Raw genomic sequence first — 17,510 nt, 5'->3', positions numbered from 1 at the left:
CATTTAATGTTTTGACTGGTAATAATAATATTAGAAATGTAAATTTTATTTGAGTTCAACATAGGCAGTCATATCATAAATATTGCAGTATAAATACTAGTACATTTACTTCATGTTCACAATATGTGTTACATTGTCCGTCTGTGAAAGATTGCAAGACCATTTTCTTCAGTTGGATAGGTTCAGAGCCATACATTTAGAAAGGTCATTTCCCCTTGAAAAACGGAGGCTCATGTAGTCGTAGAAGTATGCATCTGTGTATGTATATTTCTCTGGATATGTTTAATGATTTTGTTATGTATTAACTGATCATAATATCGTCTGTTTCCCAGTAAGTACATCCAATCAGGCTGAATTACAATATTTTCATTCTACATCTTATTATGGCTCAATATTGAAACTGTTTTTTTTTATAGAAAACTCAGGCATTGGATAACTATGTTAATGCTAGTAGTAACATTTCATATTTCACTGCTGCAGTATCATAAGTATCATTACTGCTATGTATATTTGAATTATGTTCAAACAAAGTTGCAAAACACTTCACAAAGCCACTATTTTGTTTCATGGAACACTCAGTAACAACACGCCCGCAAAAAATCCAGTTTCACAAGTCATCACTGGTGATCACAAGGCCGTTGGCTATCTGGTTCTCAATAATCACCCCCTCCTCGTCCTCCTGCACAACCAACGGAGAGAAATACAATGATCAACAAGAAGCATTTTAGGTCTTCATAATAATTGTTTTTCATACGACGACTAGTAAATCATTTATTAACCTGTTAGATATTCAGTATATCTGCACCATAATTACTCAAATTATTAATAATCTACGATCAGGTAGATGGCGACTAGATGTACTTTATCCTCCTTGTTGTTTGGATTAACAGAGATCACTCACCTCGTCTCTGGGAATGTAGTCTTTTTCTGTGCTTCTGTACGACACCACGTGGATAAGAGTATAAACTCTGAAAAGAGAAACAACACAGTGTACTTTTAGTTTGATTTCATCAAGACTCATCATAAGATAACTGAAACTAATCACTTGCTTGCATTGAGAGAAAACAAATGTGTTAAACTGTCATAAGGCGCACAGCATGAGATTGTAATCTTATTCTATTTGTCTTTCTGCCTTTTATTTTGACATTTCTGTCCTCTTATGCATGTTTGGAAAGGTGGTGTTATGTAGATATATCATTTTGTGTTTGAGAAATGAGAAATGTTTGCCCACCTGTGGTAAAGCATAGCCAGGAACTGCACCACTAGAAGCACAGCGAATGACAAGAGGAACATCAGACTGAGAGGCTCCACCTTCAGGTATTCTCCTGATGATGTGCCATTTGGCCAGACTTTCTGAATCTTGATACTAATCACATCATTTCCAATGGCTTGTAAAAAGAAAGTGGCCACAATCCACAAAACGTTGATGATGAAATACAGAAACACTGCCTGTAAAACAACAAAAACAAAATATGATCATTCTACGAGCCATGTGTGTTTAGTAGAACATAGTGAATAAATAGTATAAAACAAGAAAAGCCCACCTTGTTTCGTAGTGACTTCAGTTCCCTTGTCACCTCCTCTTTATGAGCTTTATCATCAACAATAGGTGCGAGGTATCTCTCAAGCAGTTTCTTCCAAAAGTCGTGTTCATCCTGCCAAAATGCATAGGGAAACATGGTATGTATATTTGCTCATTTTATTGGAACACATTGTTGCCCAACACTATCTGTTCTTCAGATTATCACTCAAAGGGTCTGGTTCCAGAGTACTCAGTCAACTTATTGCTGAAGTCCATCCCAGGTCACAGATGTAGAGAAAACAACGTCCGGAGCTGCTACCAGTAAGACACCAGGCAATACAATATAACATTAAATACAATATGAACGGGTGTGTTTTCACTCAAACATTACCTCAGTGAGTTTCTCCACCTGTGGGGCAATGAGGGTTTTCTCTATGGCTCTTTTTACCCTCCTCTCAAGCCTCTCCATTCGGTTGGTTTTCAGGATCCTCCTGGCGGCCTCGTTAAGGGCGTACTGCAGCTCTTCTAGCTGGCTGTCGCTCAGCACGTCCTCTGGGCCCACCTTGTCCTTCAGCTCTCCGTTCACCGTGTCCGTCAGCATCATTACCAGCTCCTCACACACATCCTCCTGGTTCTTGTTTCTCAGGGTGTAACGGATCTGCTCCTGAAGGTTCCTTTTCAAGTTGGCGTAGGTCAATTTCTTCAGGAACTCTTCCTTGACAGGCTGAACCCAATCTATTGAAAGCAAATTGTGTAGAGGTGCTGTTGATTTATAATTCAACTTGTAGTTACATACTGACTTTTTGTATGTTGTAGGTTACAGCTATACTCTTTCATGTACTGAACCACCTACCACTTTGAGGTACAAATTCTCTTTCTTCCTCGGTGAAGCCACTATAAAGCGAACCGTCATAAAGCATATTATCATCATCATCGTCATGGTTATCATCGTTGTCATCTTCGATGCTGGAATAGGCGCTCTCCTTTTTAGGAATGCTGTCAAACCTGTCAACACTGCTTTGAACAAGAGGATGAAAAGTTACAACAGGTAACAACAGGCCCTCCATTTGATAGACGTTTGTTTTAGACAGTATATGAGCGAGGTCCTTTGGGCCTTTGTGAAATGTTTTGTACATGCCTTGTATCATATTCTAAGTCTTTATTGGCTCTTTTGCGGTCTAAAAGCTCTGGACTTATTTCCTCATTGTTTTCTTCATTTGGGGCATTGTTTTTCTCTTCCTTGGTGTTGGGCTTCTGTTCATGCACCACCTGCTGGGTGACTTGTATGTTTGGATTGACTGCCTGCTGGAGTTGCTGGAGCATCAAGTTATCCGTCTCTTGGGTGACTTGTAGTTTCATATCCCAACAGCAAAGTTTACAGTTTCGATCACAGAGAACATTCTGGTTCTTCTTCTGTTCTTTTTCCTTGTTTGTCTCTCGAGTGCCCCATGTGACAATGTGCATGTTCACCAAGGAGTAGATTGTGAGCAAGAGATAGCCACTGGGGATACAGATGAAGTACATCAGACCATAGATGATCATGCTGAACTCCTGGGGGTGAAGGATGGCTGTCACCAGGTACATGGCAGCCATGGAAACCAGGAAGAGGCCAGTTGGGGTGATGAATGTGCCATGCGTAGCCATGTCACCTGGGGAACGCATGAAATGAAATGTGTATCGTAACAGTCTGACTCATTTAACACCAGCCGCCACCCTTTAAAAGATTATAGGTAACCTTTATCTTTGCATAAACAACTTGGTTTTGTGTGTTGAGTGAATGATCATGTGAAGAGTCATTGCCAAAGCTTACCGATGATGGCGAAGAATGATGCTAACATCAGAAAGGCGTACAACACGCTCATAATGGCTGCAATGGTGATCTGGGTGTTTGGTTTTGCCAAAAAACAAATTAACATGTAGAAAATAGGTGGGATGACTGATATGATGATGGAATTGGTTCCTTCAATTTTGAACACAAACTGAAAAGCACCTAAAGAGGAAGACAGAAAAAAGAGTGAATACTTCCTGGGATGGAGATCTATATATCATAGCACATAAAAAAAATACAATTTGACCTCATCTTCACCTCATGACTTTTATGGTTTTATTGAACCAAAGCAAAAGTCATAACTGATGGGTAGGCATACTTTATACTGTTTGTCCTTTAGCCCTGTGCCCTAAAATGTGTAGTCATATGTAATCTCATTCACCCAGCTGGCTCTCAGCCTGACTTTGAGCTTTTGAACTTACTGACAATTCAAAATACTTAACGTGACAATAGAATGTTGTATATCACCCAATCAATAATATAATACTCTTAGCAAAAACATTTATTTTTCATTTACAATCTGTAGAAACTATGAAAATAGAAAGGTTCAGAACTTTTGTGAAACATCACAGCACAGTGGAAAAATATATGGCAGCTAGAAAAACTGGATGGTCTTCAGAGATAGATGGGAGGGGTTGAGGGAAGCTGAAGGGTGGGACTAAAAACAAACAAAATAAAGCTAATGTAAAATATACTGTGTCTGTGAAATGTTTATAGTATGAATAAGCTGGAAGTAGAAGCCTAAGTATTTTAGTCCATTAGTTTACTCCAATTAGGGAGGGGTGGTTGGGTTAGGGGAAAATAATAAAGGAAAATATACACTGTATATTTTAGGGAAAGGGGGATAACTAGTCAGTTATACAACTGAATGCATTCAACTGAAATGTGTCTTCCGCATTTAACCCAACCCCTCTGAATCAGAGAGGTGCGGGGGGGCTGTCATAATCGACATCCACGTCTTCGGCGCCCGGGGAACAAATATACAGTATTTACAAAAAAATATATATGGGGGATTGGAAATGATACAGACAATTATATTGATAGAAACAACAATCGATCTGCAATATTAAAGCTGATATACACCTTAATAAAAATAAAATATATAACTTGACTTAAGGGAAAATGTGGCACTTCAGTTCTAGTTACTCTAGGTCGTATAATGAGTATTGGTTAACAACATATAGGCATAAAAGAGTGTGTACAATGAACAAGAATGAACAGAACAGGTACCTGCTATCATCAGAGACACAGAGGCAGGGCCGAGAATGGAGGAGCTGACAGTAAATATCTGGTAGAAGATGTACAGTCTGGAGATGGAAGAGTTCCTCTTGACCGTCTCATTGCCACTGTGCAGGAGGTCCAGGGTGTTGGCCAGAGTAGACGGCCCCCAGCGCCGCCTCTGGTTGTAAAACTCTTTGAACTCCTGAGGGGAGTTGGTGTAGGCGTCGGACGCAGCGTTGTACTCCACTCTCCAGCCCTGCTGGAGGAGCAGGGTGCACAGCCAGCGGTCCTCACCTGGCCAGCGGGAAAAGGGAAGATTCAAGGAAGTGAATATACTTATCAGGTCCTAGGACAGCTGCACACTTAGTGATTATCTCTAGGGAACACTTAATGAGCCAGTAAATATGTAAACTCAGCAAAAAAACAAAACGTCCTCTCACTGTCAACTGCGTTTATTTTCACAAACTTAACATGTGTACATATTTGTATGAACATAACAAGTTTCAACAACTGAGACATAAACTGAACAAGTTCCACAGACATGTGACTAACAGAAATGGAATAATGTGTTCTTGAACAAAGGGGGGGTGAAAATCAAAAGTTACAGTCAGTATCTGGTGTGGCCACCAGCTGCATTAAGGACTGCAGTGCATCTCCTCCTCGTTGACTGCACCAGATTTGCCAGTTCTTGCTGTGAGATGTTACCCCACTCTTCCACCAAGGCACCTGCAAGTTCCCGGACATTTCTGGGGGGAATGGCCCTAGCCCTCACCCTCCGATCCAACAGGTCCCAAACGTGCTCAATGTATTGAGATCCGGGCTCTTCGCTGGCCATGGCAGAACACAGACATTCCTGTCTTGCAGGAAATCACGCATAGAACGAGCAGTATTGTTGGTGGCATTGTCATGCTGGAGGGTCATGTCAGGATGAGCCTGCAGGAAGGGTACCACATGAGGGAGGAGGATGTATTCCCTGTAACGCATAGCGTTGAGATTGCCTGCAAAGACAACAAGCTCAGTTCGATGATGCTGTGACACACCGCCCCAGACCATGACGGACCCTCCACCTCCAAATCGATCCCGCTCCAGAGTACAGGCCTCGGTGTAACGCTCATTCCTTCGACGATAAATGCGAATCCGACCATCACCCCTGGTGAGACAAAATTGCGACTCATCAGTGAAGAGCACTTTTTGCCAGTCCTGTCTGGTCCAGCGACGGTGGGTTTGTGTCCATAGGTGACATTGTTGCTGGTAATGTCTGGTGAGGACCTGCCTTACAACAGGCCTACAAGCCCTCAGTCCAGCCTCTCTCAGCCTATTGCTGACAGTCTGAGCACTGATGGAGAGATTGTGCGTTCCTGGTGTAACTCAGACAGTTATTGTTGCCATCCTGTACCTGTCCCGCAGGTGTGTTGTTCGGATGTACCGATCCTGTGCAGATGTTGTTACACGTGGTCTGCCACTACGAGGACGATCAGCTGTCCGTCCTGTCTCCCTGTAGCGGTCTTAGGCGTCTCACAGTACGGACATTGCAATTTATTGCCCTGGCCACATCTGCAGTCCTCATGCCTCCTTGCAGCATGCCTAAGGCACGTTCACACAGATGAGCAGGGACCCTGGGCATCTTTCTTTTGGTGTTTTTCAGAGTCAGTAGAAAGGCCTCTTTAGTGTCCTTTTCATAACTGTGACCTTAATTACCTACCGTCTGTAAGCTGTTAGTGTCTTAACGACCGTTCCACAGGTGCATGTTCATTAATTGTTTATGGTTCATTGAACAAGCATGGGAAACAGTGTTTAAACCCTTTACAATGAAGATCTGTGAAGTTATTTGGATTTTTACGTATTATCTTTGAAAGACAGGGTCCTGAAAAAGGGACGTTTCTTTTTTTTGCTGAGTTTATGTTACGCTTGGTCGATTGAAGCCAACATAAATAGCTTAAGAAACTGTGATAAAACGTCTATGAGCCTCCTGTGGTATAGTCTAATACTCCAGTAGCCTATACTGACAACCAAGTGCTGTTGATGGGAGAATAAGGAAGTAGTCACCTTGATCATATTGAACATACTCAGAGGCTCTAGTTGCAGTGGTGGTGTATCTCTTGAGCACGTTGTCATCCATCAGAGCTGATCCCCTGAACAAGCTGAAGCATCCAGGACTGCAGAGGACTGAACCAAACACGTGCTCAGCTGTTTTCTGGAGCCAGTGACCAACAGCATACTCAAATTTCTGATACCACACCATTGGACCTAAAATAGAAATCAATGCATGTCAGTTCAGTTATAGTGTAGCGAGACATGTTGATATATTATCTCTCTGTGGTTATGGTTGGAATTGGATTAGGGGCTCCGTATCGTGGAAGTATCGCAGAAGATCCGCGATAAAATGTCAACTTAATTTCCGATTGAGCCGACATATGCAGCGTTTACCGCAGATGCAGTCTCCTCGAACGCGGGAACACTGCCTTTACATTTCACTCGAGCTATAACGCGGATCTTTCGCAACGCTTCTGCGATACGGATAGATGCACTTGAAATATACAGTATGCTGGACATAGCCATGTCTGAGTGGATCCCCTAACTCTTCGGTAAAGGGTGTATCAACATCAGCTCTACTCACCCATTCCTGTAGGGTGGATTCGTCCGCATGCAGCACCCACATTGCAGTACTTCCGAAGTCGGTCCACCAGTAATATCAGAGCTGCGGGGTGGAAGTCTGTGTCTCCATCCAGGGCCATGATGTAGGTATTGTCATCAGAGATGTGTTTTCTCTTACTGTCATTGTCATGCTGTGGCAACAGGAAACTCTCCCCATCCAGTGATATGAGACTGGCACGGCAAGGATTATTCTGTCTCTGTAGAAGACAGATACAAAGAAAATCATACACATTCATTTAGGGAAACCATGGAACCATGGCTCGCTACTGATTTTTTTATATTTACAGATCAGCTGTATTGCGGGATAAAGGCAATAACATGGAAATTAGCATTAAATATATTACATACCGTTATCTTTTGAGGATTCTTGACAATGTATCCTTTCCATCCAAGCAGATAGTAGAGGTACATGATCTGAAAGACATGTCAGATGCAAACTTATAACTATTTAATTTTCCTCAAGTGTGTCCATACTAAAACCAAAAAAAGCAATTACAATATATTCATGTTCTTCAAGAAAAGTAATTCAAGTATGTTTAAAGAATGTAGGTTAACAGTGGTGAAATCATGGAATACAGTAATATTGAAAATCATCCTACCCACCTGTGACCATCTCTTCTTGTTTCTGATTAGCTGTTTGTCTTTCAAATGGAAATACAGCATGTTTCCTTCTGGCATCACAAACATTAATCGCCCACCATAAGGAGTCTCAATAATTGACACGTCATCGGGCTCCTTATTGGTGAATACCCTGAAATGCACAAACATTCAAGATTCATTATGAAACGGTTGGCAGTCTTTTGGATTTATAGAATTCCCCCATTTATAGTGAATGCATCTTAAAGTAGAGCTTGCTTGTGCTCATTAACTGACACTTGGTCTGGGTTTATAGGGAGTAAAGTGCAAAGAAAAACAAAATGTCCACTTACCTGTAAACCTCTATGACCACATGAATGAGATCGGTCACATATTCATTGATAAACTTTTTGCCCGTCTCCTTGTCTATCATGAATGCGTCATCTACAAATATGTGGCATTCAAAGTCAAAAACATCTTTATGTTCCTCTTTTGGGTCACCTCTGTACCGGTCCAACCTGAAACCATCAAGACACATGTTAAGAGAACATCCTATTTTTATGCAAAACATTATAATAATCACCCCCTTATCATTCACTGTATTTTGTCAAAGTCTGTTGGTCCTGTACACGCTAAGGTTGTACAACTGATGTGGAACGCATTTCACACAATGGTTGTGACATAACTGATATTTTTGTAATACAATGGAGAGTTTGTCTGTACAAACATGTTTACACAACCATTTTACGGTGTCTCCACAACGCTTGTGTAATTATTTTTGTGCAGAAAAACTCTACCACAAGGGACAAATGTGTTGAAGGCTACATGAGTTATACAACTTGAGTGCGGTGTGTACGGGGTCATTGTCTTGTGTTGTATACAAGAGGTCTCTGCTGCACACACTCACACACACTCATTCACACACACTAACATTGTGAATTTATATTAAATAACTTTTCAGGGCTAGAAATATTTAAATATCAAACACAGCCAGCGAAATTGATAAACACAATACCTGAACATGGAAGTGAGGATCTTCAACATCTCGTCATAGGTCTCATGCCACATTGTTGCACAGAGGTAAATGACACAATTCTCCACGTCGTCAACAACACTACTGTAGAATGAAAAACATGGGGAAAGTATGAGAACATGTTTGGATGGAGGGGGGGGATAGAGAACCATTTCTATTCATGTTTGAATGCAGAGTGATCAGAGTTAATGTCAGTAAGTGTATTTCAGCACACTACCACTAAGACTCTTTCTTATATAGTGCACTGTCGGCAAAACTCAACAATTACTGAACAAATGTCTATTTGCACTGTTGCAATGTGAAGTCCACTCACGTGGACTTTTAATCAATTAAATAGCAAAATCTTGCCTCTCCTGGTTCCTCGTTTGCACAACCTTCATCTTGGTGTTCAGAAGCAGAGACAGGTCGATGAAGGCAGATTCATAGAGGCGTCGTACAAACAGCTCAGTTGTGCGTTCGATCCTCTGGACCTTGAAGTTCCACACGTAGTAGGTGCATGTGATGAGCCCGAGCCACATGCAAATGCCCTCCAGCGCAAGTAGGGAGAAAGGCCAGGTCCAGTAATGGCTACTCAAAGAAGTCCTGCAGATGCTCTTTGTGAGCTCCAGCATCACGACTGCGTTGGTGTTCTTGGTGCTCAGGTCAACTAGGCTCGAGCAAAAGTCTATGATAGAAGTTGTGTTGGCCCCAGCTAGGTATTGAGATTGCGTTAGGAAAAGGATCATGCCGATAATGAGAACAGTGGGCCCGGTAAAACAGACAGGGAAGGCGAAGCTCATTCGCACAGAGTGGATCTTACAAGCCACCACTCCAAACCAATGGCATGCAGCAGAGAAAAAGGCTTGAAGGAAAAGTACAGTAAGACCAATATCAAGGGTCTCTTTATGCCTCGCAATTGTACTTTCATCTTCATTGGCCTTAGGGGTGAAATCAAAATCTGACCATACAATGTTTTTCTGTATCAATACGTGGTAGATGAGGTACACAGCAGCAATGACTACAACCCTTAGGAGACTCGATATCACAAATACAAAGTCTCTGAAGGTGTCCAACTCAGCCAGCATTTCTTTCATGTTGTTGCTCGCCTGCACTGGGTTTTCCCACCAGTTCAGAGAAACCAAAAAAGATGCAAAAACTGCAATGCCAATATACCAATAACAGTCTTTCTCCTGGTCTGATACAAAAGAGGTTACCCGGACGTAATAGTCTGCCCCAAGGAGAAAGTAGCCGGTCAGGACAAGCATAAGAGAACAAATGGGGAAGATGATCTTCCAGTTCTCTCTCTGCAGACGAAATACAATCTGTAGGACTGAGGAAAGCATGCAGACTCCCCCGGAGATAAAGAGGTTGGTCAGCACGTCAAACTGGGGCATCACCACCAGCACCAGGATGGAGGTCCCAAGAGACACCAAGCATTCAATCCCACACACCTGAAAAATACACATTTAAGTTTGTATTGACAGCATGCAGTGTTGGGGAAGCTACTCTGAAAATATAGTTTACCAGGCTACCAATTACTTCACACTGGAAGAAGAGAAGCTACACTAAAGCTACCCTTAAAAAAGTAAAGTTACTTTGAAAAGGAGTTCACTACATCCAAACTACTTCATGAAATATTATCATATGTAAATCTGAAATTTCATAGACTACAAATTGCAAGGTCAGATTGCTTTGCGGTCATATGTTAACAGAATGTTTAATTTAGCCTATTTAACACAAACACAATGTTTCAAGTGAGAATTAGGCAGGTATAATGCCCGAAAAATAAAGGAAATTCTTGCCTAGTTCTCCCCTATTTTCTTTTCTTTTTGCAGAAAAAAAGCAGTGTGTATTTCCAGTAGTTAGCTACACCGCTACATGGTGAGAATATAACTAACTACTGAAAATACTGCATAGATTAGAAATGAATTCCCCAACACTGACAGCAAGAAATTTGAGCAGCAATTAAGACATACAAAGATCACCAAGAAGTCAAATTGTATAATATTTCAACTTACAATTCCCATAGTTCTCATGTTTGGTGGGACGAAGTTCTTGAAAGCGCATTTCCACAGTGACTTGAGGAACACGAGCAGGTTGGGCATCACCAAACAGCCCACCAGCATGAGCATGTAATATTGTCTTTCCTTGGAAGTCCTAGTCGATGTGGGGCTTGAGAGTGTGGAGAGAACCAGTAGAGAGCCCTGGCGGGTTAGATGTAAACACAACTGACATCAGACTCCTAATATTATAGAATCTAAGATTCATTCATTTAAACACTGATCTACATAATGAGTGTGAACAATTCCTTCATAGTGTTAGCAGTGTATGTGTTAGAGAGAAAAAAACAGATGGGAGAGTAGTACTAAGTGTCTAGGTTGTCAAACTGGTCTCAGAGAATTTCATATTATTCTGTACAAAAATCTGAGGCCCCATTTAGTATGATATTTTATGTTTTGTATGATGTGAATTAATTTGTGGATGTCCATCACCCATTTGGTATGATATGTTCCGAATTACAATTCACAGATTTGAGATTTGTCTCATAAAGAACCCATAAAGAACCCCTTCCCTTGTATACTATTCATCAATGCTGAGTTGTGGGAATGTATCTGATATGGTATGGATTCGATATATCTATATATTATTATAAGATGACATCCCAGGAGGTATTATGCTTGATCCAGTAGTTTCCAGGTTCATGGCGCTGGGGTCAATGCTAGATGTGATACAGTTTATGTGAAATTGATGTCAAGGGCCTCCTGAGTGGCACAGTGGTCTAAGGCACTGCATCGCAGTTGCTAGCTGTGCCACTAGAGATCCTGGTTCGAGTCCAGGCTCTGTCGCAGCCGGCCGTAACCGGGAGACACATGGGGCGGCGCACAATTTGCCCAGAATCGTACGGGTTAGGGGAGGGTTTGGCTGGCAGGGATGTCCTTGTCCCATCGCACTCTAGTGACTCCTGTGGCGGGCCGGGTGCATGCACGCTGACACGGTCGCCAGGTTTACGGTGTTTCCTCTGACACATTGGGGTGGCTGGCTTCCGGGTTAAGGGGGCATTGTGTCAAGAAGCAGTGCGGCTTGGTTGGGTCGTGCTTCGGAGGACGCATGACCTTCACCTTTCCCGAGTCTGTACGGGAGTTGCAGCGATGAGACAAGACTGTAACTACCAATTTGATACCACGAAATTGGGGAGAAAAAAAGGGGTAAAAGTAAAGAAAATAAAATAAATTGATGTAAAAAGTTGATATTTCTTTTGCATTTTATCTTATGCACCCTTTTCCGAATCTTAACCTAATTGTCATAACCTGTTACGTTAATTATCCTAACCTGCTGCGTAAGTTCTCCCCACCTGTTATAAAAAGTAAATTCTGACATAAAATGTATCCTGTCTAGACTAAACTGGGTGCTGGTCCCTCATTTTGGCTCACCTTGCTGATGACAGCACTGCACAGGACCATTATCCCCACGAACGCTGCCACCAGGTGCTGGAACAACTCAAAGCATCTTCTCTTTTCCTCTTTCTCAGCACCAATGGGATTCAACTGGAATGGATCCCAGGTGTCTCTGTGACAGTATCGAACACAATTTCAAACAGTTTGTTAAAACTGTTCATTACTGTTTCATAAACCGTTCTTAAAATAATAACTTCCAGTCTTTATAAACCCTTTATAAAGTGTAGCTGTATAGAGTGTTACTGTAATGTCTGACTTGAAGATATGTTATATCCAGTGATGGGAAGGTACATATGTAGGATCTTAATTTTCTCACAGCAAGAAAATAATCCTGCAGCAACAGGAAATGTGAATTATTGTGTGGACTATAATTAACATTATACATTTTTTTAAGGGTTGATACATTTATTTTTTACAAACTTTAGAAGCCTTTGCATTTCCTGCTGTGCATGACATTTTCTGCACAACAGGGTAATCTAATTAAGATCCTACACCTGTAAATGATTTTAGTAGTTCATCATTGGGTCAAAGGAAGTAAGTCACAAGTGACATCATATAACATCCATTATAAACTGGGTGGTTCGAGCCCTGAATGCTGATTGGCTGACAGCCATGGCATATCAGACCGTATACCACGGGTATGATAGAACATTTATTTTTACTGCTCTAATGTTGGTAACCTGTTTATAATAGCAATAAGGAGCCTCAGTGTTTATGGGTGTCAGGCAAAGGTGACACTAAATGAGCCACTATTGAATCAGTAGAATTGGAAATGAAACTGCTAATTGGGTGCAGTAGGTTCTGACAATGTCATACCCCGGAATGATGCCCGGTCAGTCTGTATTCAGACAGCCAGTCTTACCTTATCTAATGAGCTTTGGCTTTGACATAACTATGGCGCCAGTATAAGCATCCAAACGCACCCAACCCAATTGTGACCAGCCCTACATGGTGAATCGCCCTAATTAAGATATGACCATTATCCATTATCTCAACCTTATGTAAACAACCTCATGTCCACCAGGTTCACTGAATAAAACTGAATTGAATGAGGGGGCAAAATGTTGACGGTGTTATCTCAAATAATTGATCTGAATAGTCTGTTGATGATGTTCTAGATCAGTGGTTCTCAACCTATCCACAGGGGGTAGTTGGAAGACCCATAACACTGTAACACCTTGCATTTCTCCAAACACAAACAAGCTAGAGTGATGAAACACAGGACATGCACATTTGGGTTGTCTCCTTGCTTGTAAAGTCACAGCCAAATATTTCACTATTTGCGTGTTTTATGGGCACATTTTAGTTTTTTAGGGGTGAAAGTATTTTTACTTACTGCCCTGAGAATTCATTCCCAATAATTCAAACTAGCATCATTTTTACCACTATACACTACTGGTCAAAAGTTTTAGAACACCTACTCATTCAAGGGTTTTTCTTTATTTTTACTATTTTCTACATTGTAGAATAATAGTTAAGACATCAAAACTATGTAGTATGTAGTAACCAAAAAAGTGTTAAACAAATCAAAATATATTTGAGATTTGAGATTCTTCAAAGAGCCACCCTTTGCCTTAATGACAGCTTTCTTTGCACACTCTATTTAGATTTTTTAAAACACTTTCTTGGTTACTACATTAATCCATATGTGTTATTTCATAGTTTTGATGTATTCACTGTTATTCTACAATGTAGTTAATAGTAAAAAGAAAGAAAAACACTTGAATGAGTAGATGTTCTAAAACTTTTGATCGATAGTGTATAGTATGTTGGCTAAACTTTGACATGAATGATGTTGTCACTAATATTGTCTGTTGCTAAGCACATGAGGTTTTGTCATGGTAGCTGGGTTGGGGGCAATTGTAAAGTAGTGTTAAAATTACCCTGAGCCAAGCAGCCAAATTATGAAAACAAATGATTTTAACTTTAAGATTGTATGAATTATACATGAAATTTACAAATACTAACTTTAAATAGCATCGAGGTCCTGTAGAGTGCCAAATAATTTGTAAACAGATATCATTTGGGCACCATCAGACTATTCAGATGTTTTGAGAAGAACCAAATGGCCATGCACAAACGTGGGTGTTACTGTAATTATTGGTTAAGTACATAGAAATACTAATATTTCTAGCAGAATTATTACATATGATGATTCATGAACATGAATGTTTTGAAGTTAAGTACATTTATTTGAATTATTTTTTGGGTGTCACAATTGACCCCAACCACTGTTAGAATTGCCCGTGCCACAGGGAAAATTTAACGTCCAGTCTTTTCGGATTAAAATCGATATTGTGATCCGACCATCTTACGTACATACCTATAAATGGTATGAATGATTAGGAGACATATGTACCTTTCTTATATCAAAACATGACTGGCCTAGTTCAAGTGGTCTCTGAGCAATAGAGTAAAATATAAACATTTCCTCCAGTCTCCCCTACTTCAGGCAGAGCAAAATGTAATTGTGGGTAGAGTTACCAGAAAGGATTGCGAACCCCTGGTCTTTTAGATGGATAGTATTAGACAAAAAAATCCACAGATTCGGTCATTTAAAAAATATATATCAAATCAAATGTTATTGGTCACATACACATATTTAGTAGATGCTATTGTGTGTGAAGCGACATGCTTGTGTTCCTAGCTCCAACAGTGCAGTAGTATCTAACAATTATATATTTAAAACTTTTCATCTATTGATCAGTTTACATACCTATAATTGCATGCTATTATTGATCCTAAAGCATGAAATCATTGCAATGCATCTATCATGCTCATTCTAATGTCTCAAAACACTTATTTTAAGCATATAATGTGTGTAGTCATTTAACAAATATTACATTGTAAGATGTTAGTGGTGTTTTAATTCCTATTAAACGGCTTTCTTTCAATATAACAATGTCAGTATTGATCTAATATCTATTGTTATAACACTATATCCTCCGTAGAGTAATAGATCAATTATAACAGCTTCTAGTGACATCTCACACACTGCCGAGGATAATTTCAGCATTATCAGAACAAAGCAGCTGTAACGGCAGATTTCCTCCTCTTCGTCTGAAGAGGAGGTGTAGCAGGGATCGGACCAAAGCGCAGCGTGGTTAGTGTTCATCATGTTTAATAATGACAATAAACGTGAACACTACAAACTACAAAAACAACAAATGTGAAAAACCGAAACAGTCCTATCTGGTGCATAGACACAAAGACAGAAGACAACCACCCACAAACCCCAACACAAAACAGGCTACCTAAATATGGTTCCCAATCAGAGACAATGACTAACACCTGCCTCTGATTGAGAACCATATCAGGCCAAACATAGAAACAGGAAAACTAGACACACAACATAGAATGCCCACTCAGCTCACATCCTGACCAACACTAAAACAAAGAAAACACAAAAGAACTATGGTCAGAACGTGACAGCAGCGGCCCGCGATAAGGAGCATTTGAGTTCAACTTTGCTTCCTTATATTATATATCTTCAAAACTAAATTCTCATTAGCTTCCCAATAATGGTAAATGATATCTACCGTAGTACATAGTATCGTTGTATCATGATATAGTTGTATTACTTCTATTTAGTGTGATTTCAGTATAGGTAGAATATTTTTCCATGTCTACAGTGCTAATTATTTTCAAGATCCGGCCCTGTGAATCCTAACAGTTTTGATTGAAATGATTCTCACGTGAACTGAATGAAATGATTTTTGATTAATGGGACTAACCTGTGCCTCCCTTCCCTTTTCCTCCCTCTGAATTTGAGCTCCTCCATGTTTCACTGTCCTCAGTGGTACAGCTTAGTGGTCCTTGGTGCTAGTCCATTTGCTGAGGTACTAAGGTATTGGCATGCATCAGTTCACTTTAATCAGCTACCACTATTTGCGATGCCTCGGGCCCTCCCTCTTTTATTGTCCTTTCACCCATAAAGAGGTACAAGGATCATTCGCAATACGTAACACTTTAACATCATTATTGTCTCTCACGGAAATGAATGAAACTAGAAAGTTAACATTTTGAGGTATCTTTTTGCTTACCTTTATGACAATTTACATAATTGTGCAAACTTAACCACCTTAAACATTTACATGTCTTCAGTGGGGCAATTTCGTCACCAAGATGAGTTACATAGCAACAATGCTTTCAGAATTTACTTGATATTCTGGTTCTATCATTACAGAACATAAATTAGCAGGTAATTCAATGCAAGGTCATAGTATGATGAAGGACCTCATAGATAAATACCCACCACACTCAAACTTAAACACCTTGAGATGTGATTTTGCTTTGAGGATCACTTTAAGAATGCTTTTGGATTACAAATGATGAATGTGTTCAAAAACTCCCTCAGTATACAAAGACCCTCCATTTGTACTACAGTATGTCTACACAAATAAGACACACAAATCTCCACTGGATGAGGAGCTTAGTAACTCCAATGACTTAAGACAGAATTCAGAGTTTATTTCCTTGTTCCTGTGTCGATTGTTCAATTTTTATCCACCAAGAATGTAGGTAGGACTTTGGTTTCATAAGGAAGTGAATATCTCTTTTATTTCACAAAAACAATTGAAGTTATTTTAGAAATGTATAGCCTTGTTTATACCTGGCGCTAACATGCATCCTTTGTCCTGATCTTGTACACATTCGGAGAAATATGTCTACACATGGTATTAAAATGTGTCTCTTATCCGTCGACTTTGTCCCCATTGTGACCACTTTTCCTGGTCCCTCACCTTATGCAAATTATTTGACGGCTAATCTTTCAAAATAATATTTTTTTCTTTATTTTAAGACACATATTGATGCCATGAGCCATAAAGGTTTAATTTAATCAGCTAACACAATTTGAGATGCCTCAGGCCCTCCCTCTTTTACTGTTCGTTCACCCATAAAGAGGTACAAGGATCATCCACAATACGCATGTCACGACTTCCGCCGAAGTCGGTTCCTCTCCTTGTTCGGGTGGCGTTCGGCGGTCGACGTCACCGGTCTTCTAGCCATTGCCGATCCACCTTTCATTTTACATTTGTTTTGTCTTGTTTTCCCACACACCTGGTTTACATTCCCTCATTACTTCTTGTGTATATAACCCTCTGTTCCCCCCATGTCTGTGTGTGGAATTGTTTGTTGTAAAGTGTTTGTGCACTTCTGGCTGGTTCGCAACGGGTTATTTTGTACCCATATTTTGTTGTTCTGGGTGCCGTTGGTTTTGCATATTGAACTGCTCCGCTT

At 40.4% G+C, this 17,510-nt stretch overlaps 1 protein-coding gene across 1 annotated transcript; it reads right to left on the bottom strand.

Annotated features, from left to right (window-relative positions):
* Positions 1–607: 607 nt before the first annotated feature.
* Positions 608–16,050, bottom strand: LOC120029384 (chitin synthase chs-2-like). Its single transcript, XM_038974608.1, has 19 exons — positions 16,004–16,050; positions 12,246–12,381; positions 10,833–11,018; positions 9,184–10,265; positions 8,818–8,919; positions 8,156–8,320; positions 7,830–7,977; positions 7,575–7,640; positions 7,189–7,423; positions 6,618–6,818; positions 4,581–4,865; positions 3,333–3,512; positions 2,661–3,171; positions 2,376–2,539; positions 1,914–2,257; positions 1,545–1,655; positions 1,232–1,449; positions 902–968; positions 608–679 (listed from the first exon to the last, which is right to left on the bottom strand). The coding sequence occupies exons 1-19, from the start codon at positions 16,048–16,050 to the stop codon at positions 608–610; spliced, it is 4,320 nt and encodes a 1,439-aa protein (XP_038830536.1).
* Between the last annotated feature and the right edge of the window lie 1,460 nt (positions 16,051–17,510).

The sequence above is a fragment of the Salvelinus namaycush genome, chromosome 35 (assembly GCF_016432855.1).
Source record: "Salvelinus namaycush isolate Seneca chromosome 35, SaNama_1.0, whole genome shotgun sequence".
NCBI classification, from domain to species: Eukaryota; Metazoa; Chordata; class Actinopteri; order Salmoniformes; family Salmonidae; genus Salvelinus; species Salvelinus namaycush.
Note: the sequence above shows the minus strand (reverse complement) of the source record. Positions and strands in the feature narration are given on the sequence as shown.

What these genes read in the sequence shown, in the direction of transcription:
- LOC120029384 (XM_038974608.1), bottom strand. Translation starts at nt 16,050, where the DNA reads ATGGAGGAGCTCAAATTCAGAGGGAGGAAAAGGGAAGGGAGGCACAG. An exon ending in ATCCTCACTTCCATGTTCAG is followed by an intron (nt 8,321 to 8,817) that starts GTATTGTGTTTA and finishes TGATGGTTTCAG; the next exon opens with GTTGGACCGGTACAGAGGTG. An exon ending in ATCATTCTTCGCCATCATCG is followed by an intron (nt 3,172 to 3,332) that starts GTAAGCTTTGGC and finishes TGCGTTCCCCAG; the next exon opens with GTGACATGGCTACGCATGGC.